Source organism: Canis lupus, unplaced genomic scaffold (assembly GCF_011100685.1).
Source record: "Canis lupus familiaris isolate Mischka breed German Shepherd unplaced genomic scaffold, alternate assembly UU_Cfam_GSD_1.0 chrUn_S1928H2127, whole genome shotgun sequence".
Lineage (NCBI taxonomy): Eukaryota > Metazoa > Chordata > Mammalia > Carnivora > Canidae > Canis > Canis lupus.
The window spans coordinates 38,156-61,632 of record NW_023330794.1 but is presented as its reverse complement, the minus strand read 5'-3'; the positions used below and the strand labels follow the sequence as shown (position 1 = coordinate 61,632).

Sequence of the window (23,477 nt, the reverse complement as noted above, 5' to 3'; positions counted from 1 at the left end):
CTGGATTCTCTCCCTCTCCTTCTGCCCCTCCCCCTACCAGTGCCCTCACATACATTCTCTCTCTCTCTCTCTCTCTCTCTCTCTCTCAAATCTTTTTAAAAACTGAGATAGAGACTTCCGGGAGCGCCCGGGCGCCGCGCCCGCCCCCTGCGCGCAGCGCTGTCCGCCCGCCGCCCCGCACGGCGCAGCCCCGCGAGCGCGCAGCCAGGCCGGAGCCCCCGCCCCGGCTCCCGGCGGCCATGGGGGCGTCCGCGCGGCTGCTGCGCGCCGTGATCATGGGGGCGCCGGGCTCCGGCAAGGGCACCGTGTCGTCGCGCATCACCAAGCACTTCGCGCTGAAGCACCTCTCCAGCGGGGACCTGCTCCGGGACAACATGCTTCGGGGCACAGAAATTGGTGTGTTAGCCAAGACTTTCATTGACCAAGGGAAGCTCATCCCGGATGGTGTCATGACTCGGCTGGCCCTTCATGAGCTGAAAAACCTCACCCAATATAGCTGGCTATTGGATGGTTTTCCAAGGACACTTCCACAGGCAGAAGCCCTGGACGGAGCTTATCAGATAGACACAGTGATTAATCTGAACGTGCCCTTTGAAGTCATTAAGCAGCGTCTCACCGCGCGCTGGATTCATCCGGCCAGCGGCCGAGTCTACAACATCGAATTCAACCCTCCCAAAGCCGTGGGCATTGATGACCTGACAGGGGAGCCTCTCATTCAGCGGGATGATGACAAGCCAGAGACGGTTGTCAAGAGACTCAAGGCTTATGAAGTCCAAACACAGCCGGTCCTGGAATATTACCGGAAAAAGGGAGTATTGGAAACCTTCTCTGGAACAGAAACCAACAAGATCTGGCCCCATGTGTATGCTTTCCTACAAACAAAAGTTCCACAAATAAACCAGAAAGCATCGGTTACTCCATGAGGAAAAGTGTACATCACCAGTAAGATGAGCAGAGACTCCTCACCTGTGCATTTAGAAGCTCCGTGTTCTGAGACTGGCATGTATGAATTCTTTGAAAATTATATTAGTTTCACTTCTACTGATTTCATTCTGGAAATTAAGAATGGGCCAAATGAGTCCGATACTAAGATTCATCTTTTTGTCTACCCAGGGTATCTTCTATGGGTATGTAATTTAAAAACATCAGATGTCCTAATTAAAAGAGCAATTGGTAGTAATATTAACTTTTGTTCAGAAGACTTAAGTGGTTGATAAAAAATTTTCTTATTCTTTGGAGAAGCTAAAAACATTTCCATGTCACTCGGTAAAGTAGCTCATCAGAGAAATGTGTTGTAGACTGATGCCAAAACCCAGCATCGTTAGCACTGTGGTACATGGTTTTGTGAAACACTATCAAATTCTAGAAAACAAGCAACCAGATATGCAGATTAGTTTCAGGATGCAAATTCACTGTTGCCTTTACAGTAAGAAACTTAAAAACTTAACCGTATATACTGTATTTATTATGTCATAAACAAACTTTCAGTTTATTCAGAATTTTCAGTCTGCTATAAAATTGTGTTAAATTAGCATATAGGAAAATATTACTTTCCTGTGACAGGTTTTGAGAACATGTGTATTGAAAAAAATGATTTATTAGAAATTGACACTGGAAGTTCTTACAAAAGCACTGAGGTTGAATTATCAACAGAAAATGTAATTAGTCTTGTGTTTTCAGATTATTGCTCAGGTTAGAAGTATAAGTATGTGCTTTAGGATCTACTTGCCAGTTTCTCTTTTTGATCACTATGTAAAATCTGCTGTGATGAGTGACAAAATACAAGAAGAAAAGCAAACCCATGGCCCTACATAAAAGCAAGCATACTGGGTCCTCAGGAAGTAGAAATAGATCAGCTATGCCTGGGGAGAATTTCCCTGACATGCTTAACAATCATAATTAGTAAACAATCAATTAGTAAACTAATCAAATTAGTAGCAATTAAAAGGATTTACATGAGAGGTTAAAAAGGACCAGGAAGGTAACTGAGTTTGTTGAAGGACTTTATTCCTAGTGAAAGCAGCGGGCAGCTGCTGGCTTTCCCTGCCACCGTCAGCAGGGCAAGAACTCCACCTGTGTGTGTAGCCTGAGTAAGTAGCCCTTTAAAAGCGAAGAGAATTTGATTTCTTCGTAGGGCAACAAGGATGCGTGCTTATGTCCTGTGGCCTGGCAGGAAGAGTGGGGCGATGAGAGGTGGATGAAAAAATCAGCTACATCTTCAGTGGGATATTTACTCTTACTTGGTGCTAAATCAGATGCAACGAGTCCTGGTACAACCTGTTATGAACTGCCTTTGAACACCGGCCTGTTATCCCAGGCACTCAAAATATAAATGCCAGCAAGTGGTTCTTCGTGTATTTTTGTGGGAAAAAACTTTTCTTTTGATTTTTAAAAATTCAATGTTGATCTTTCAGAATGGACCAAGGCTTTTTTTAAAAAGGATTGCAGGACACATTTAATTCTTTACAAAACTTTCTGTAATGCCTTATTTGAATGTATTATGTGCTTTCTAAAACTGTGGTGAACTACTAAGCTTATGAATATTACTGGCTTTCCTGGCATACATGACTCTTAATGTACTACAATAAAATTAAATTCTAGAACAAAAAAAAAAAAAAAAAAACTGAGATAGAGGGATCCCTGGGTGGCGCAGCGGTTTGGCGCCTGCCTTTGGCCCGGGGCGCGATCCTGGAGACCTGGGATCGAATCCCACGTCGGGCTCCCGGCGCATGGAGCCTGCTTCTCCCTCTGCCTGTGTCTCTGTCTCTCTCTCTCTCTCTCTCTCTCTCTCTGTGTGACTATCATAAATAAATAAAAATTAAAAAAAAACACTGAGATAGAGGAGTGCCTTGGTGGCTCAGTGAGTTAAGTGTCTGCCTTTAGTTCAGGTCATGATCCCAGGGTCCTGGGATCAAGCCCCACAGTCAGACTCCCTTGTTCAGTGGGGAGTCTGCTTTTATCTCTCCCTCTACCCCTCCCCCTGCTTATGTGCTCACACTCTCTCTCTCCTTCCCTTTCTCTCTCTCTCTCAAATAAAGTCTTTAAAAAAATAGTTATGATAAAAACAGAAGTGTGAGATGAGAAAACTTCTAGGAAAATGCTTTATTTTCTGCTTTTAAATTTCAAAAGAATATCTAATGATGGGTTCTATTATTGTATACAGCAATCTCATTTTTATTTTTTTTATTGGAGTTCAGTTTGCCAACATATAGCATAACACCCAGTACAGCACATTTTAGAACAAGAAAAACTCTGAATTGATCCTCGTTAACTTTATTACAGAAAGTGGTAAAATAGCTGTGGAATACAGACAGTGTGAAGAGATTACAGATGCCAGAACCCAAGAGGAGCTACATGATTTAATTCAAGCACCTGGTTATTAAAGCTCAAGGGTTCCACAGCTATACTATACTATACTATAACCATAATTTAAAGCAACTGACAGGATTTGGAAGACTATAGTTAGCTCTGTCATCTTTTGGGAAATGTGAAACTCTGAAACTGCTTTTGAGTGCAGGGAATTTCTGGGGCTTTTCTTGAAGTCTTGGCCCTTGGCTCTGACCCCTTATTTGAAATTTGGAGAGCCAATTGCATCAGAGTGCTCCTATAGTTGTGGACATAGAAGAGGACACAGCCTTTTAGCGCTCCCCTCAAACAGAATCTCAGGGACTTGGGAACAGAGTAACTATGGCCTTAAGTGAGATGATGCTACAGCATTTGAAAACCTTTATGTGCATTGGGACACCTGAGTGACTCAGTGGTTGAGCATCTGCCTTGGGTTTGGGGCCTGATCCCAGGGTCCTGAGATGGAGTCCCACATCAGGCTCCCCTCAGGGCTCTGTGTGGCTCTCATGAATAAATAAAATATTTTTTTAATTGTCTTTCAAATAAGGTATATTACCCAGATATCAGTATCACATAGACATCTTGTATGAAATATTTTGTTGAAGAACTTTTCTGTAACCCTAACCCTGAATTAGGGATTAAGTTGACAAAGTAAGTTCTAAAATAAAGATGCCAATGTTCTATAATTGAATGTTAAAAAAAAAAATAAATAATAGGAGCAAAGAATGTGTTTCATGTCATTAAGAACTTAATTTGGGGCTAGAATTCTGATTATTTAACTAACTCCGAAGTTGCAAACATTTGTTTTGAAGGGAAGAGAGTAGAGAATGAAAAGATGGTTACTTTCTGAAAAAGCATTTGAAGTTTTGTCTGTGCAAAAATTCTTCTAATTCAATTTAAATCAAGCCAGTCAAGGAAATTTCAGACTTATCCAAGTTTACACTTTAAGAAGTCTAGCTTCCTGTGAAATGTGAGAGAAAGAGATTCAGTATTGATGCTATAGATTTCAGAAACCTGACTCTAACAACAGATCCATTCCTAAATAAGACCAGTTATGGAATTAGTTCCATTTAAAAACCAGAGTATGTGCTAGACACTGGGAATAGGATAAAATCCGTTCTCTCCAACAGCCCTGGCGGCGCAGCGGGTTAGTGCGGCCTGCAGCCCAGGGTGTGATCCTGGAGACCCGGATCGAGTTCCGCGTCGGGCTCCCTGCATGGAGCCTGCTTCTTCCTCAGCCTGTGTCTCTGCCTCTGTCTCTCTGAATAAATAAATCCTTGAAAGCAAAGCAAACAAAAACCTACGTTCTCCAGAGCTTGTGCCAGCCCATAAACACGGACTAAAATGAAAGAGATTATAGAAAGGACAGTGAAGGAAGTAAACGGGGCGCTAGTTACAGTATTTCCAGAAAGTTTAACATGCTGACCTCAAACATTTTAAGTGCCTTCTCCATGCGTGCACACAGGGTAGACCTCAAGGTTACTCGTTCTAGATTGACAGGGTGTGTTGAGTGTAGGTGGGACGCGGAAGTTTTCCATCCTAATGTAAACGGAGGCTAGTCCCTTGGTTTCAGACTCTCACTCCCAGAATGAATTGCTCACCTCTCCCCTCCCCCCATGCCCCCAAGCCCTCCCACAGGATTTGGAGCCATCGCTGATTCAGTGGTAGGTAGCCTCCTCCTAACACAGTAGTGAATTAAAACTCAGACATGCGTATTGAGAACTTAGAGGAGTCTACGGGCCATACCACCCTGAACGCGCCCGATCTCGTCTGATCTCGGAAGCTAAGCAGGGTCGGGCCTGGTTAGTACTCGGATGGGAGAACTTAGAGGAAATGGCAACATTCAGAGTAACCGTGAAGTGTGCTCCCCTCCCCACTGTCCCTGTGCTTATTCTTCAGGTCAGCCTCTTTTCTTAGAAGCAGTACAGCCAGGGGGAGGAGGAATGTGTCTCGGATTTAAGCTTTGAAGAGGACAAGTTCGATCCGCCAGAAGTGGACTAGCATTTTGAATCTCCGGGACGCCAGGTCTTCTGCTTCCTGGGGAAACTGCTCCACACCCCCGACCCTACACCTCAGAGCGGCTGGAGTCTGGGTCCTTGCAGACTCCAGCAGCCCAAATCCTTCCCTGTAGCTCGGGCGGGAGGTAGTGGTGGCCTTGCAGGGGAAGGGAGGCTTGGCCTGGGGATTCTGGGGAAGAGGCTTGAACCAGGGGCTTCGGAGCCCAGCCGCACCCCAGCTGTGCCAAGCTCACAAAGGTGGCGTAAATAAAGGGTGGGACGCAGGCGGGGGAGGGGCGCGCAGTTGCTAACAATGGGGGGCGTCACCGGGCTCCCTGAACATTTCGGTTTCTCTGGCGAGACCGAGCGCCCCACTGGCTTGGGTCTCTGCTCCGCAGAGTATCATGTCCAGGCTTTGCCTCTCCCTTTTGTTTCTTTTTACCTGGCAACCGTCGTGGTTGTTGGCCAGGAAGCTCCGCTTCCGGCGTGGGCCCGTCGGACCTCCGGCCCTCGAGATCCCCGGAAACCCCCGGAACCCCCGGAAACCCTGGTCTTCGCACTCTTCTGAACTCCTGCATGAATCGCTCCAGGCACTTACCCGCCCCGCAGAGGCGGGGGGGGGCTTTAATAACTTGAGGTCCTCTGCTCCAGCCCAGATATCGGCCCCGCCTAAGCAGTTGACTGAGACTTTGGTTCCATTCCTGGACACGGATTCAAATGGTGAGCTGCCCCCAGAGACAGATCAGTAATCTGAATGACAAGCCAACCCTGCACGAAAGGCTCTTACAAGTGGTTCCAAGCGTTGGGTGATGAGAATCAGGCCATAGTTCTACCTCCTCCACTCAAAAGTAAGATGAAAACTGGAGATGAGCCAGAAGATCACCAGTCATTGGAAATACTTGCTCCACCTCTGGACAGTCAGGGTTTAAAACCAAAGAAAGTTTTTTGTTTCATCCCCAAACCTGGACAAAGATCTAGTTCAGCATCGAAGGCTTGCCAAAGTTGTTATTGGAACTCCAAACCAATTTGCAAATAAAGAGCTCCTAGAACAACTGCAGGACGATTATTCAGATTCTGGTATGGATATCATATACCCTGAGGAAAACCGACCAATGGATTTCCCAGGGGGACCAGATCAACCCCCAGAGCTCCCTGAGGAGCTTGAAATTTCTTCACTCCTGCAGGAGACCCCTGCAGGACCTCTCCAGTCCACTGTAGAGGAACCTGAACCTTTTGTGCCTGGAGTGGAGGCCCAGGCCAAGCATCCAGAGTCCCCTGAAGAGACAGAAACACCTCCACTTCTTCAGGACGCTCTATCTCAGCCTCCAGAGATCCTTAAGGAAGCTGGAAATTCTGTAAGCCCACAGGAGGCCCCAGCTGAACCTTCAAGTACCCCTGAAGTCCAACAGGAAGCCTCAGCTCAACCTACAGAGGCACCTGAGGAAGTAGAACCTTGGACCCCTCAGGAGGCCCCAGCTCAGCCACCAGAGGAGAAGGTACCACCTCAGGAGGTAAATGTGCCATCTCTGAGTCAGAATGAAGCTCAGCGGCCAAAATTACACAATGTCACTGTTAAACCTGTAGATTTGGCACTTACTGTAACTGTGACTCAGCCTCCACAGCACCCCAAGAAGGCTGAGCCTGCAATCCTGCAAGAACAACCAGCTCAGCCACCAGAGCTGTCTTTGGGGGAGGTGGAACCTATTCCAACCCAGCAGGAGCACCCAGCTCAACCTCTAGAGCATCATGAGGTGAAAGTTGCACCTCCAGGTCACCATCAGGTTCAACAGTTAAACCTGCCCAATATCACTGTTAAACCTGCAGGCGTGCAGGTTACTGTAACACCAGAACCCACTACAGAGGTGGGACCTTTGCCAGTTCAACGTGAGTCTGTCACTCAGCCCTCTGTGCCCCTTAATGTGGAACCTTTTGCAACCCAGCATGAAGCCCCAACTCTGCCTCCACAGTCCCCTGAGGAGAATGAACATTTGCCATTTCAACAGGAGACTCCAACTGAGTCCCCAGAATCTCCCACACAGGAGAAACCTCCAACACAGCAGGAGACCCCTGTTCAGACCCCTGGAGAGGTTAAACCTTCCACAACCCAGCAGGACACCCTGGCTCAGGATTCACAGGCTCCTGAGGAGGGTGAATCACCTTCAACCCAGGAGGAGGCCCTGGCTCAACTTCCAGGGACTCAGGAAGAGAAGGAACCTTCTCCACCCCAGCAGGAGGCCCTGCTGAGCTTCCACAAATCCCTGAGGAGGGTGAACCTTCCTCAATACAGGAGGAGAGCCAGGATCATCATGCACAGACTCCTGAGAAAGCTAAACCTTCTTCAACCCAGCAGGAGGCCCCAACCCAGTATCCACAGGCCTCTGAGGAGGGAGAACCATCTCCAGCTCAGGAAGAGGCTCCCACTCAATTTCCACAAATTCATGTGAAGAGTGGGTTTCCAGAACAACATCCAGCCCCTGCTGAAAATGTTGAACCTTATCCAGATCAGCAGGGAGTACCAACACAGACTGGAGATCTTCCTGAAGAAACTGAACTTTCTCCAAGCCAGCAGTGGAGCTCATCTCTGCCTCAGATGCCTGTCGTAGGTGTAGAACCTTCTCCAGTCCAGCCTGAGCACCAGGCTCAGCCTCCAGAGTCCTCTACAGATATTGTAGCTCAGCCTCCAGTACATCATGAGGTGACATCCTCCCGTCTAGGTCCTGGTGAAGCTCAGCATCCAATGTTGCCCAATATCACAGCAAAACCTGTAGATCTGGAGGTTTTCATAACTCCAGTGCCCACTAAGTTTGAACATGCTCCAGGGCAGCAGGAGGCCTCTGCTCAAGCTCCAGTTCCCCCTGAGCAGGTTGAATTTTCTCCAGCCCAGTCCGAGCTTCTTTTCCAGTCTCCAGAGACCCTTGAAGATGAATTTCCTCCAGGCCAACAAGAACTCATAGTAAAGACTCCAGACCCTCCTAAGGAGATGGAACCTACTTCAGCCCAACAGGAGGCCCCAGCTGAGCCATCAGAGCCCCATAAGGAGATTGAACCATCTTCAAATGAGTACACAGTCTCAGCTCATTCTCCAGGGCCCACTGAAGACGTCAAGCCTCCAACCCAACCAGAGGTTCCAGCTCAGCCTCCTGTTCCCCAGCAGGTCCCAGCTATATCTCCTGAGCCCCGACAGGAGGTAGAGCCTTCTGCCACACAACAGGAATCCCCAGCCCAGTCTTTAGAACTTGCTGACAAAGTGGAACCTCTTCCAGTCTCTCAAAAGACCCCTTCTCAGCTTCTACAGTTTCCTGAGAAGGTGGAATCCTCTCCAGTCCTGCAAGAAGCTCCATCTCTACCTCTAGAGCCCCTTAAGGAGGTAGAACTTTCTCCAGCCCAACAGGTGGCACAGACTCAGCCTTCAGAGCTCCCTGAGAAGCTAGAGTCATTTCCAATTCTGCAGCAGGCTTCAACTCAGTCTCCAGAGCCCCATCAAGAGTCAGAACCTTCTCCAGCTCAGCCTCCAGAGCCATCTAAGGAGGTTGAACCACAACTTCCAGTCCATAACGAGATGACAGTTCCACCTCAAGGACAAGATCAAGCTCAGCGTTCAAGCTTGCCCAGTGTCACTGCTAAACCTGTTTGACTTGGAGTTTACTGTACCTCCAGAGCCTTCTACAACCCTGCAGCAGACTCTAGCTCCTCCAGAGGATCCAGAGGTGACACTTCCACATCCAGAACATGTTGAGGCTCAGAGTCCAAATTTGTCTGAAGTCACAGTTCAACCTTTAGATCTGGAGCTTACCATAACACCAGAACCCATTACAGAGGTTGAAACTTCAACCATGCAAGAGACTCCAGGTCCTCCTTTAGAGCCACCTGACGAGTCTGTAATGCAGCCTCCCATGTATCGGGAGGTGACAGTTCCAACTCCAGGTCAGGATCAAGCTCGGCATCTATTGTTACCCAATGTAACGGTTCAGCCTTTGGACTTGGAGCTTACCCTAACTCCAGAACCCACCACAAAAGTTGAACATTCTACAACCGTGAGTAAAACTACTGTTCCTCCAAAGGACATGGAAGTGACATTTGCACATCAAGAGCAGGTTCAAGCTCAGCATCCAATCTTGACTGAAGTCACAGTTCAGCCTTTGGACCTGGGGCTTACCATAACTTCAGAATTCACTAAGGAGATTGAACTTCCTCAACCTATGCAGGAGACTCCAATCCAGCTTCCAGAGCCACCTAAGGAGGTTACTGTAGCTCAATCTCCAGTATATCAGGAGGAGACCATTCCAACACCAGGTTGGGATCAAATTCAGCATCCATCATCACCCAGTGTAACAGTTCAACCTTTGGACCTGGAGCTTACTGTAAGTCCAGAACCCACTACAGAAGTTGAACATTCTACAGCCCTGAAAAAGACTATAGCTCCTCCAAAAGACGTGGAGGTGACATTTGCACATCTCGAGCAGGTTCTGTCTCGCCGTCCAAACTTGACTAAGGTCACAGTTCAACCTTTGGACCTGGAACTTACCATAACTCCAGCATCCACTACAGAGATTGAACCTTCTCCAACCATGCCTCTAGAGCTGCCTAAGGAACTTGTAGCTCAACCTTCCATATATCAAGAGGCAGCAGTTCCAACGTCAGCTCAGGATCAAGCTCAGCACCTGTGGTCACCAAATGTGACAACACAACCTTTGGCCCTAGAGCTTACCATAAGTCCAAAACCCACTACAGAGGTTGAACAGTCTACAACTCTGCATCAGACTACAGCTCCTCCAAAGGACCTTGAGGTGACATTTCCACCATCAGAGCAGGTTCAGGTTCAGCATTCAACCTTAAATAAAGTCAAAGTTAAACCTTTGGACTTGGGGCTTACCATAACTCCAGAACCTACTACAGAGACCAAACCTTCTCCAACCATGCAAGAGACCCCAACTCAGCCTCCAGAGCCACCTAAGGAGGTTGTAGTTCAATATCCATTCCATCAGGAGGGGACAGTTCCAACCCTAGGTCAGGATCAGGCTCCGTATCCAACTTTACCCAGTGTCACAGTTCATCCTGTGGACATGGGACTTACCATAACTTCAGAACCTACTACCCAGGTTGAACGTTCTACAACCACCAAGACTACAACTCCCCCTCCAAAGGACCTTGAGATGACGCTTGCGCATCTCGAGCAGATTCAGAGGCAACATCCAAACCTGACTGAAGTCACTGTTCCACCTATGGACCTGGAAATTACTGTAACTGCAGGATCCAATATGGAAGTTGAACCTTCTCCAGCCAGGCAAGAGACCCCAACTCAGCCTCCAGAGCCACCTAAGGAGGTTAAAGTTCAATATCCATTTCATCAGGAAGTGATGAGTCCAACTCCAAGTAAGGGTGAAGTCCAGCATCCAGAATCACCCAGCATCACATTTCATAATGGGGGCTTGGGGCTTACCATTACTCCAGAACCTATTACAGAGGCTAAACATTCTGCAACCACGAAGAAGACTACAGCTCCTTCTCCAGCGGACCTTGAGGTGACACTTGCACATCGAGAGCGTGTTCAGAGTCAACAGCCAAACCTGACTAAAGTCACTGTTCCACCTATGGACTTGGAAATTACTGTAAGTCACCAACCAGAGTCATCTGAGTCGGTTCTCCCCCCAACGACTCAGCCCTCAGTGGTGCATTTTGCAAAATACTTCCCAGAAAAGGCATATACAACTTTCACTGAGCAGCCAGAACAGAGTGTTACCACAAATGTCAACATATGTGAGCTCTGTACCTGCAAAGATGAGACGCTATCGTGTACTGGTTTCAGCCCAAAGCAGAGGCTCCGCAGAGTGCCTGTGCCAGAGCCCAACACGGACAACAACACCTTCACCATCTTGTAAGAATTGCCTTTTCTCATTTGTTCCCTGCCTCCTGCTTGACACAGCAGCCTTTCTTTGAGGTCTTCCTGGGCCTTCGTCATCTCCCCAACCATGTTGACTGACTCTCTCTTTTTACCTTTTCTTTGACAACTGTCCTTATCTTCATTTTCCTGTTTGCTGTGGTTCCCACGTCTGCACTCGTTTACTTGTAATTGTCCTTATTCTTTATCCAGTTTTTTTAGCCCCATGATTTAATCGCTTAACCTCTACTCTCCCATCTTTATAGCAACATGTCCCTCTTTCCATCTCCTTGGTGATATACAAAAAAGTGGTTAAGAGTAGAGATTCCGGAATTAGACTGCCTGGGTTTGAATTGAGTTCTGTCACTTATTAGCTTTTGATTCAATTTCCTTATCTATAAAATGGGGTAATAGTTACTACCTTGTGGGATTATTGTGAGATTTGGTGAGTTAATACATATAAAACACGTTTTCAGTGCCTCACATATATGTGAGTGTTAGCTATTATTTGATTCCTCAGCTATGTTTAGAACTCATCTTTGTCCCTTGGTTTTCTATATACAGCACCCATTTTATGCCCCGCCCAGGACTCAGTACTGTGGCAGCCATGCAAGTATGGCATTGTCTTTAGAATATGAAATAATAGGTGGGAAGAAAGGAAATAGGCATAGAAAGACAGGTGACCTATAATTAAGTACAGACTATAGGTTCTGTAAGTCACCAGAATCTGTAATCAATGGAGTGTAGGGGTCAGAGAAAGCTGCATGGATAAGCTAAAACTTCAGCTGAGATTTAGAGTGGCTATGATTTGTTAAATACAGCAAGAATAGGGAGTATAGTCTAAGCAAAGGCACAGCTGCGAGAATGATCAGGAATTAAGAATTAGCTTAGAAAAAAAAAAGAATTAGCTTAGGAGGGCAGCCCCAGTGGCTCAGCGATTTATTTAACGCTGCGTTCAGCCCAAGGCGTGATCCTGGAGACTCGGGATTAAGTCCCACATCGGCTCCCTCCATGGAGCCTGCTTCTCCCTCTGCCTGTGTCTCTGCCTTTCTCTCTGTGTGTCTGTCATGAATAAATAAATAAAATCTGGAAAAAAAAGCATTAGCTTAGGAAGCAGTGAAAGATACGGTTATGAATACCCTTGACTATCAGCTAGAAGGGTTTGAAAGTTATGCTGAGATATAGAGAGCCATTGAAAGTTTTCCAGAAAGACATATGTATCACTAAAACAAGAGGATTGTTTTCTATTCCCTATGTAGAGAGATCTAAAGAGGAAAGCTTGATCCAGGGAAACCAGAAAGAATGGTCTAGCAAAAGCTGGGAGTAAAGTGACAAGGGGCCAGAACAGAATGGCTGTGATAGGAGTAGAAAGAAAATCCTGAAAGCATCACAGAGGAAGAAGCAACAAGACTGCGTAACTGCTGAGGGGAGTAGTGGGCAGGGTGCATCCAGAAAAGAGAAAAATCAACTATAACTCTCAGAAATTTCTGTCCCGGATGAGCAGGTGGAAATACAGCAGTTGGGAAGGACAGCCAGTTGGAGGGAGATAAATTCAGGTTTAGGCATCTTTTATCAGGGAACATAAAGCAACCAGAAGGCATTTTGGTTGACTGGAAATGGCCACTAGGCAGATGATGGGCAGATGGCTATCTGTTTTGCCTTATTTCTGACTCCCCTGAAAAAAATGTGTATATAAACGGAATAGGGGGGGGATTCCTGGGTGGCTCAGCGGTTTGGTGCCTGCCTTCGTCCCGGGGCGTGATCCTGGAGTCCAGAGATCGAGTCCTGCGTCGGGCTCCCTGCGTGGAGCCTGCTTCTCCCTCTGCCTGTGTCTCTGCCGCTTCCTCTCTCTCTCTCTCTCTCTCTCTCTCTCTCTCTCTGGTCTCTCATGAATAAATAACACCTTAACAAATGAATAGGTAAGTTGTTGCTGAGGGAAGAAGATAAGTTAAAGGTAAGATTCAGTCATATACAGAATTAGTGATTAAAACTGAACTCAGGCATTTCATAGCTTTTTTGAAATACTTGCAATTCATGGATACATTCTCATTTATTTTTTAATGTCACAAGCATATAGGATAAAATGTGAAAATCCCACCCAACCCCCCCTACCACCCATAAGATAACTCCTGTTACCATTTTGGTGTCTGTCCTTCCCATCACTTTCCTTTGCAATTTTCCCCTAATCAGGTAATACTTTTTGTTCCTTGCTCAGTAATTTGTTGCTTTTCCCTATGTAACATGTCTAAGAAATCTCTCCATATTAGTTCCTCTCATTTCTAACTTCTCCTAACAGCTGGACAGATTTCAAAAGAAGTCACTGGGCCAAAGCTTTGGTGTTCCTGGCATAGGATTTCTTTACCTTTGTTTCCTGGCATAGGATTTCTTTACCTTTGTTTTCTTTACCTTTGTTTGATACTTTTTTTTTTGCCATTTTTCGGTTCAATTATTTTCTCATTGATTTACAGAAAGAACCATTTTAGACACATAGAGGTGATTTGGAGAAAAATACCATATTCATAAAGTAATTAACTGGCATTATCTATCCAAGAAATTAGACAAATAGGAAGTTCCGGTTCTAAGGAGATGGCTTGTTTACACCAATGGCCCCACATTTCTTTATTAATTGTGCAAACTGGGATGCTGATAGCTATGGATATTAAGAAGCTGGTATTTTCTGCATTTGCATATTCCCCCAAGGTTGCCTATGATTCTTTACTTATTCTGTTCATTCTTTTCCTAACTAGTCAAGGATCTGAACTGTGTTTCTTCACAGAAATTTCCAAGGAAACGCTATTTCTTACATTGAGGAGAATACATGGAAGCCATACCGTTGGACTGAGAAATTGTGAGTATATTTTCTCCGAATACGAATACAAAACACTGCATCCTGAGATCCTTCTTAGTCAAAAATTTTGAAGTCAGTATCTTGGAGGAAAGGTATTTCCCCCTCCATATCCCAAATCAACCTCTATTGATGGCAATTCTATGTTTATCTTGAAAATTGAATTTGACAGGCTCTCTTTAAAATTTAGAGTCAATCTAAACTTATTTTCCATTATATAGGAATACATGATTATATCCTCAATATATAAAAATGAAAGAATAGATAAAGTGAACATCTTCTTTGTGTTCTGATCCCCTACCACTGAGATAGCCACTATCTGGATTTAGTATATATCCTTCCAGATCTTTTTCCATGCATTTGTCTACATACATATTTATAGACAACAAAATAGGTTTGTTGTGGGATTTTCTTACCTTGTTTTTGTTTTTGTTTTTATATAAATGATAACTTCCTACAACTTGATTCTTTTGCTTATGCTTATGCTTATAAATGAATCTTTTGATTCTTTTATCTTATGTCTTAGATTTCTTTTCTTTTAGTGTATAGATAGGGGGTTACCCCATTCATGTATATGCCTGTGTAATATATTCCAAAGTATGAATGTATATAGTAATTCTCATATTGATGAATGTTTAGACTGTGTCCCATTTTCTTGTCACATGCGCTGCTGTAGTGAACTGCCTCAACCATGCATCTTTGTGTATGTGGGCAGGTATTTCTGTAGAATAGATATCTAGAAATGGAATTGTTTGAATAAAGACTATGTAGATGTAAAATTTTAATGGCCCTCAAAAAAGTTGTGCCAACTTATACTCCAACCCATAGACCATGACAGCATTCACATCCTCATACCACCCACTACTGGATATTCTCCATTTCTTGGCTGGTCTGATGCGTGAATAAAAGGGGTCCCATGTGAATTTGAAGTTTTCTGATTACTTGTAAATTTAAATACCTATGTTTACTGAACATTTGTATTTCTTGAGTGAATTTTCTGTCCTTTGCCAATTTTCTGTTATCTTTTATAAAATTGATCTGTAGAAAAAAGTCAATGTAGACACAAGTGTTTTTAGAAAAAAAAATATTACAATCAAAGCAATCAACTGGTGTTTTTATGAGAGTTTGGTGTCATATCATTAGTGCAACTTGAGCAGAGAAGTCATAAATGACTCCTGAATTAACAATAAAAGACAGTAATCATAGCAATCTAAAAATAGGGATTATGATCCCTCTAAAGTAGATTTCGCCCCTTAGTCTGATATCTTATTGGTAAGGGAGAAATGCTAGAACTAGGCATTTGTTTTTTATTTTGTGAATTTCTTAAATACTATGTGTAGTTTATATTTCTCCATGATAGTGTCTGACTGGGATATTTTATTTCCCAAACTTATAAGAAAACTGAAAATAATTGTCGCAGAAATAAATAACGTTAATTTTCTTTAGGGAATGGAGGGGGATGGGTGGGCTGTGGACAAGGGTAGTAGAAAAACTTTGCGTTGTGTACTATATACCTTTGGAATTTTGGGCCATGTGAATATATTACATATTTTTAAAAAATGAATTGAAATTAAAAAATTAATTTTTAAAAAGCATGTGTTTGGGAATTTATATACTAGAACACGAATGTGGTAAGTCCTGCAGATGTCTGGTTCAGCTTGAAGGTTATACCTTGTAAGCAGAGGTTCCTAACTATGGATCACTGCTCTCCTGGGGCAGGATTTTAACCTGTTTTTCTATATATCTATTGGATGATATCTGCCAACAGTAGAATGAATAAAGTGTGGAATAGTCATAAAATGGAACACTATTTGTTTGAACCATAAAGCCACATAAGTAATCTCAAATTTTCTGATAGCCACTTAAAAATTAAAAGTAAAAAGAGAGAGATGACATAAATGTTAATATATTTTGTTTAGCTCTTATAGCCAAAATATTATTTCGACATATAATTATTATACCCATTATTAGTAAGATAGTCTATGTTTTATACTGTCTTCAAAATATCCAATATCATTTCTATCATGTAATCAGTATAAAAATTATTGAGAGTTTGTGTTCTTTTTATGTTCTTTTTTCCATAGTAACTCTTTGAAATCTCAATTTGATTGCTAGTCTTTTATCAAGAATACTTGTTCTGTATTTAGATTTCATAAAAATTACAGTTGAAAAAGTAATATCACATACCTACATTGTTGCAAACATATTTAAACATTTTCTAATAACTGTTGAGTATCAGTTTTTTCATTTGTATTTTAAAGTAAAAAAAATTAATTAAATAAAAACTTCAGCTCCTCAGTCACACTAGCCACTCCCAAGTATTCAGTAGCCACATGTAGCTAGACATGCAATAAATACTAGGTATTGAAATGAACCAACCTCAGCTACATGCAACAATATAATGAATTTATAAGATAATATTGAGTGAAAGAAGCAACATAGAAAATAATACCTGTGATTCCATTTATATAAAGTTCAAGAAGCGACAAAACTAAATTATGTTGTTTATGGCTGACATATGATAGGTAAAACTACATTTAAAAAAGCAAGGAAATTTGAGGTCCCTGGGTGGTTCAGTCAGTTAAGTGTCCAACTCTTGACTGGGCTCAGGTCATGATCTCAGGGTCATGGGATAGGGCTCCACACTCAGCCAGGAGTCTGCTGGAGATTCTTTCTCTCCCTCTGCCCCTCTCCCAGCAATTAATCTTTTTAAAAAATTAAAAAAGGCAAAGAAATTATTAAAGTCAGGATAATGGTTACTTCTGGGGAATCAGAGAGAGGGTTGTGATTGGAAGGGGCACACTGAAGCCTTCTGGGATGCTGGCAGGGGTTTTTCTTGATACAAGTGGTGTTTCATGGGTATTTGCTTTATAATTATTAAACTGAATATTTATGTTATGTACACTTGATGTGCATTTTTTTAGTTCTCAAAAAAAAATTTTTTTTTGGTTGGGGAAAAAACAAATGACTTTACCTATAGTGCTGTATGGGGCTTCCAACATAGAATTTAGAAAAAGAGAGGAGGAAGTGTCAGTTCTGCCAGTATTGTTGTCATCTAAACCAGGGTTCTAGCAGAGACTTTGTGATCCAGAGAGTAGACATTAATATGCATTTTGGTTCAAATAGTGGATGGCTGTGTGTGTGTGTGTGTGTGTGTGTGTGTGTGTGAGAGAGAGAGAGAGAGAGAGAGAGAGAGAGAGAGAGAGAGAGGAATAAAGAAAAAAAAAAGGATTTGAGTGGAAACAGCGCAGAGCTCAGTACTCCTAAATTAAAGAAGAATTAGTATATTTAGGTGGCACCATTACACAGGTTTCCCTCCCAAATGGGAGTTAGTCCTGTGTAGTGAATAGTTGTAGTTGTTTTGCATTTTGATGCAGAAATAACCTTTTCATTTTTCAGAATTCTCAGTGAAAATTATTTGACTGAATTACATAAGGACTCATTTGAAGGCCTGCTATCCCTACAGTATTTGTAAGTTAATTAATCACTTATTATGAGTTTTTAGTTATATTATCTGTAAAATAAATATGGGGTTCAAATTAGATAATCACTATAATTTCTTCTAACAATAAATTTCCATCTCTAGCATTAAATATCTCATATGCATTTTCAGTTTTTTAATTCTATAGACAAGATAAAGATAGAAAAAGACCCTCCAGTTATAGAGCAAAAGGGGTAATTAGGTCTGAGCAATTATGGATGCACATATGAACCTGTCTTGTAAGTGTTCATATACCGTGTGCTTACATTTATACTTAATTTATGGCTCATGGATCAAATCATGCTCAGGTCTGTCTTTATACAGCCTGAGTTAAGAATGATTTTTACGTTCTTAAAGGGCTGTAAAAGAGAAAAGAAGAGAAAGAGAAGAATATATGACAGAGACCATATATGGCCTGCAAAGCCCAAAATGTTTACTATCTGGCCTTTACAGAAAAGGTTTGAAAAAGTTGGTTTAGTAAAATGAGAGGAATTAAAATTAACCTCAAATTGTCACCTACAGGACAAGAAAATATAGAACACTTACATTATTTTGAATGCCATTAACCCAGAATGTTTTTAATATTTAATCTAAATTAAACATTTAAATATTAAATATTTAAGCAGGTTAATTATGTAAGCAGTATTATCAAGTACCTATTAAGTTACCAAGAGAGCAGATTAAGGATTTCAGTGGGAATTCTAGCACCAGTATTAAAAATAGATGTTTAAAATGATGGTTAAGGGGTACCTGGCTGGCTCAGTTGATAGAGCAAGTGACTTCGGATCTTGAGGTTGTGGGTTTGAAACCCACATTGGGTATAGAGATTACTTAAGGAAATAAAATCTTTAAAGTAAAATAAAATGATGGTTAAGTATTATGGTTAGAAATGTTTACATTAAGCAAACATATCAGAAATGCCCCTAATTTAACTAATTATAAAATAAAATCTCTCCAGCCTCATTGTCAAGGAGGAAATGCTTCTTTAGTATTTCTAGGTATACATACAGAGATACCATGTTCTTTGCTATAAAGGTTCAATTTTTATCTTTGTCTGTGGCATCCAGAGCTGTGTAAGTCATTAATCCCTATTAATGATGCTCTTTAAATGTTTTTTTTTTATGATAGACACACAGAGAGAGAGAGAGAGAGAGAGAGAGAGAGAGGCAGAGACACAGGCAGAGGGAGAAGCAGGCTCCATGCACTGGGAGCCTGATGTGGGATTCGATCCCGGGTCTCCAGGATCGCGCCCTGGGCCAAAGGCAGGCGCCAAACCACTGCGCCACCCAGGGATCCCTCTATTAATGATGCTCTTGAGCAAATAGAGTCTTCTTGCAAATGTAGAAGGTTTAAGGATAGTGGGTAAAAAAGAGCAAGAGCATGATTAAACACTAAGAATAGTCCTTTAAGTTATCAAACCTTCCAAGTCTTAGGGGACAGCCACTCTTGTATTGGTTTTCTTGGCTACTTCTGTGATCTGGACTCTAAACTTTACAAACACCGTTTGTAGAAAATCAAATGAGATAAACTGCTCAAAGGATTAGGCACTTCATTACTACTACTATGAAATACTTTGTAAGCCAATTATTTTATGTTAGCTGAAGTGTTCTCATTCATTTAAAAAAAAAAAAAAAGGTCAATCAAAAGCTAATATGACAGGCACTATGCCCAGTATCATAGGCACTCAGATGATTAAGACAGGCTTCCTACCCCTATAGGAACTCATGATCTCACAAGGAAAATAGACAGAAGCTCAAACCATAATGCACTAAGCACTAAGTGGATGACAAAGTGCTGAAGAGGTGCAGAAGAGGGAGCCATAAAGTCATAAAACTACATTTCTTTTTACACAGTCATTTTGTTTCTGCTATTCACTACCCAGCTCTTTATATTTATTTTTTAAATATTTGAGTTTGTTTTATGTCCATGTGTCAATTTTATTTTTTTAATAATAAATTTATTTCTTATTGGTGATCGATTTGCCAACATACAGAATAACACCCAGTGCTCATCCCATCAAGTGCCCCCCTCAGTGCCTGTCACCCATTGACCCCCAACCCCCGCCCTCCTCCCCTTGCACCACCCCTAGTTCGTTTCCCATAGTTAGGAGTCTTTATGTTCTGTCTCCCTTTCTGATATTTCCTACCCATTTCTTCTCCCTTCCCTTCTCTTCCCTTTCACTATTATTTATATTCCCCAAATGAATGAGAACATATAATGTTTGTCCTTCTCCGATTGGCTTATTTCACTCAGCATAATACCCTCCAGTTCCATCCACGTTGAAGCAAATGGTGGGTATTTGTCATTTCTAATGGCTGAGTAATATTCCATTGTATACATAAACCACATCGTCTTTATCCATTCATCTTTCGATGGACACCGAGGCTCCTTCCACAGTTTGGCTATTGTGGACATTGCTGCTATAAACATCGGGGTGCAGGTGTCCCGGCCTTTCATTGCATCTGTATCATTGGGGTAAATCCCCAACAGTGCAATTGCTGGGTTGTAGGGCAGGTTTATTTTTAACTATTTGAGGAACCTCCACACAGTTTTCCAGAGTGGCTACACCATTTCACATTCCCACCAACAGTGTAAGAGAGTTCCCTTTTCTCTGCATCCTCTCCAACATTTGTGGATTCCTGCCTTGTTACTTTTCCCCATCCTCCCTGGTGTGAGGTGGTATCTCATTGTGGTTTTGATTTGTATTTCCCTGATGGCAAGTGATGCAGGGCATTTTCTCATGTGCGTGTTGGCCATGTCTATGTCTTCCTCTGTGAGATTTCTGTTCATGTCTTTTGCCCATTTCATGATTGGATTGTTTGTTTCTTTGGTGCACATGATGTATCAGATAAAGGGCTAGTTTTCCAGGATCTATAAAGAACTTATTAAACTCAACACGAAAGAAACATGTGTCAGTTTTAAACATGGTAGACAATGCAGATGAACACAACTAGTCCATACTTTCAAGCATTTTATGCTCAGAGGAAAAAGGATGCAAAAATAACTATATTAAAAATAAATTGGAATGCCTGGCTGGCTGAGTTGGTAGAGCATGTGGCTCTTGATCTCAGGGTCATGATTTCAAGCCCCTGGTTGGGTGTGAAGCCTACTTTAAATGTTTTTTTCAAAAGAAGAAGAAGAAATGGATATGGGCAACGAGAGGTATAAATTGGTTTTGGAATACAGATGAGGAAGAAAAGACTTCACATTGGATCAGGGAAGCTATTAGAGCAATGCTGTTTCAACAGGACCTTGAAGAGCTATTGGGTATCATCAGAAAGACATTGTAGGGCAAATAAGCTTACAAAGGAGACTGGGAGAAAGGCAAAATACAGGAAAAATATCTTGAGTACCTGTAGAGTAGGAGATTAGAGCTAGTCTTCTAGGATTTTGAAGGCCGTGGATTAACATGCCACGCTACTGGATTATCACAGCAGTGCTCCAGGACAAGCTTTAAACTGCAATAGAAAAATAAATAAATAAATAAATAATCTGCAACAGAGTCACTTGGAGGGCTTGTCAGAAAATAAGCTCCACCTCCACAGTTACTGATTCCTTCAGTCTATAGAGTAAGGCTGAGAATTTGCATCTTGAGTAAGTGCCCAAGTGATGCTGGCATTCGAGAACCACTTGTGGAGAATTACTCTGGTGACTGTGTGCAGGATGGATTAGAAAGGGAGAGACTAGAGATGGCAATGCCAGTCTGAAGAGTAGGTGGAAAATAAGGGACTAAGCTGGAATCAATGGAAGTCTGAGGGTCAACTATTATCAAGAATGGGTGTTTTCAAATAAAAATCCAGTACTATGTGGTGTTTTTTGTTGTCTCACCACTTGCAACTGAAGCAGTTAATAAATTCATGGAATATTAAGGCAAATGTACAACCAAAAATGAATTTCTATTAACATGATGATATGATTCTGAGTTAGTTCAAATTTATGTATTGATTAGAGGGGTAACTTCCTTTCAATTTAAATGAAAGGATATCTTTTATTTTTTCTGGTATTGAATTGGCCTAGAAAAATAGAACTAAACCAAAAAGGTGTTCCAAAATGAGAATATCCCTTTTAATATTAGAAATTATAATTATAGGGGTGCCCGGTTGGTGCAGTTGGCTGAGCATCTGACTCTTGGTTTTGGCTCAGGTCACAATCTCTGGATCCTGAAATGGAGCCCCCTGTTGGGCTCTGCACTCAGTGAGGAGTCTGCTTGGGATTCTCTCTCCCTCTTCCTCTGCTCCTCCCACTTGTGCATGTGCATGCACACACACTCTCTAATAAATAAATATTTTTTAAAAAGAAATTATAGGGGCAGCCCGAGTGGCTCACCGGTTAAGCGCCACCTTCTGCCCAGGGTGTGATCCTGGAGACCTTGGATCCAGTCCCATGTCAGGCTCCCTGTATGGAGCCTGCTTCTCCCTCTGCCTGTGTCTCTGCCTTTCATTCTCTCTGTGTGTCTATATGAATAAATAAATAAAATCTTTTACAAAATAAAGAAAGAAATTCTATGTGGAGGTCAAAACTTTGAGCTCATAATCTAGAAATTGATGAGGCCTCAAATGTCCTCTAATTAATTCTTCTGCTCTCAGGAAAGATTACTTCCAGAATCTATCAAGAGCTGTAGTTACTTCTTTCATTTATGAAAGTGAGACTCTTTTAAGAGAGATGAGGAGAGTTAGGGGCTCTGGAAGGTTCAAATAACAAGTCCTTAAGTTCAGAGTTTAGGCAAAAGCTGCTTATTCAATACTATCAGCCTACTAGTTAGGTATCTAATAGCTAATTGAGGCAATATTTTCCTTTTACTTTTCCTAGAGATTTATCCTGCAATAAGATACAATCTATTGAAAGACGGACATTTGAACCACTACCTTTTTTGAAGTTTATGTAAGTTACAAATATAAATTTCATTATATTTGGGATTTTTGTTAAACTTAATTGTAAACCTCTTTGCTACAATCATTTTGAAATATGATTGTAATTTTATTAGTAGAAAGCTACTAAAATTATGTAGCGAATCTTTTTTGTCTGTAGCAAAGATTAGTGTAAGAATTATTATACAGATCAGACTGAATCATTCTAGAGAAGTGGTTCTCAACTAGGGTGATTTTGCACCCAGGTGACATTTGAAGTGTCTGGAGACATTTTTGGTTGTCAGACTGTAGATATGCTACTGGCATCTAGTGGGCAGAGGCCAGAGATGGCGCTAAACACCCTATAATGCACAGGACAGCCCCTCTTAAAAAAGAGGATCCAACCATAAATGTCAATAGTGCTGATGTGAAATATTTTTCTAGAGAAATAAAGATTACCTAACACAAGTATTTATTGAGCATTTACAGATTTGTATCTAATGCAACACATGTAGAAACATGAAAATATAAATCTTTCATGCAAATTTTTTAAATTTAAATTTCTAAAAAAATTTTAAAAGGCATATCTTCCATAGCGAGATAGTTTCAGGATATGGAGAGGGTATTGAGATTATGTTTCATCCTATATAAATTGGAATCACTGCCAAAGGATAAATGTTCTGAAAGAATACCTTTTTTCCTTCTTCTTTTGCTTGTGTCTTTTTTTGTAGAAATGTTAGTTGCAACGTATTGGTGGAAGTGAGCTTTGGAACATTTCAGGCCTGGCATGGAATGCAGTTTTTACATAAGCTGTAAGTGAAATAGAAAATAAACACATGTAAAAAATAAACAGACAAACAATATGTAAAAACATCATACATTTATTGGTTCAGTGGATGTTAAGCCCAGTATGAACTCTGAAAAGTATGTCTTAAAATCCATTCTTTTTTTTTTTTTTTCAAATGAGGAAACTAAGGTACAAAGAGGCCAAGAGGCTTGTCTATCTCATAAATGGCACTCTCAGCTTTCCCTGTACTCAGCTTTGGTATGGGCAATAAAAGGCCCCAAGCAAATAACACCCAAG

General features: G+C 42.0%; 3 protein-coding genes across 3 annotated transcripts in view; all 3 read left to right on the top strand.

The window, feature by feature from the left end:
* Positions 1 to 225: 225 nt before the first annotated feature.
* Positions 226 to 1,447, top strand: LOC119878805 (GTP:AMP phosphotransferase AK3, mitochondrial-like). Its single transcript, XM_038589376.1, has one exon. The coding sequence runs from the start codon at positions 240 to 242 to the stop codon at positions 921 to 923; it is 684 nt and encodes a 227-aa protein (XP_038445304.1). The 5' UTR covers positions 226 to 239; the 3' UTR covers positions 924 to 1,447.
* A 4,829-nt stretch (positions 1,448 to 6,276) lies between these two features.
* Positions 6,277 to 7,805, top strand: LOC119878804 (leucine-rich repeat-containing protein 37A3-like). The gene has a single exon (XM_038589375.1). It carries the CDS (start codon positions 6,422 to 6,424, stop codon positions 7,784 to 7,786), a length of 1,365 nt encoding a protein of 454 aa, XP_038445303.1. The 5' UTR covers positions 6,277 to 6,421; the 3' UTR covers positions 7,787 to 7,805.
* A 1,161-nt stretch (positions 7,806 to 8,966) lies between these two features.
* LOC119868911 (leucine-rich repeat-containing protein 37A2-like) overlaps positions 8,967 to 23,477 on the top strand; it is a 39,483-nt gene continuing 24,972 nt past the window's right edge. Inside the window, exons 1-3 of the mRNA XM_038589374.1 lie at positions 8,967 to 11,217; positions 13,997 to 14,068; positions 17,465 to 17,536. Coding sequence (XP_038445302.1) covers positions 9,176 to 11,217; positions 13,997 to 14,068; positions 17,465 to 17,536 — 2,186 coding nt within the window. The 5' untranslated portion in view covers positions 8,967 to 9,175. The remainder of the gene's footprint in view (positions 11,218 to 13,996; positions 14,069 to 17,464; positions 17,537 to 23,477) is intronic.

Bases quoted from the DNA above. Each gene is read 5' to 3' on its own strand.
- LOC119878805 (XM_038589376.1), top strand. From the start codon at position 240: ATGGGGGCGTCCGCGCGGCTGCTGCGCGCCGTGATCATGGGGGCGCCG.
- LOC119878804 (XM_038589375.1), top strand. From the start codon at position 6,422: ATGGATATCATATACCCTGAGGAAAACCGACCAATGGATTTCCCAGGG.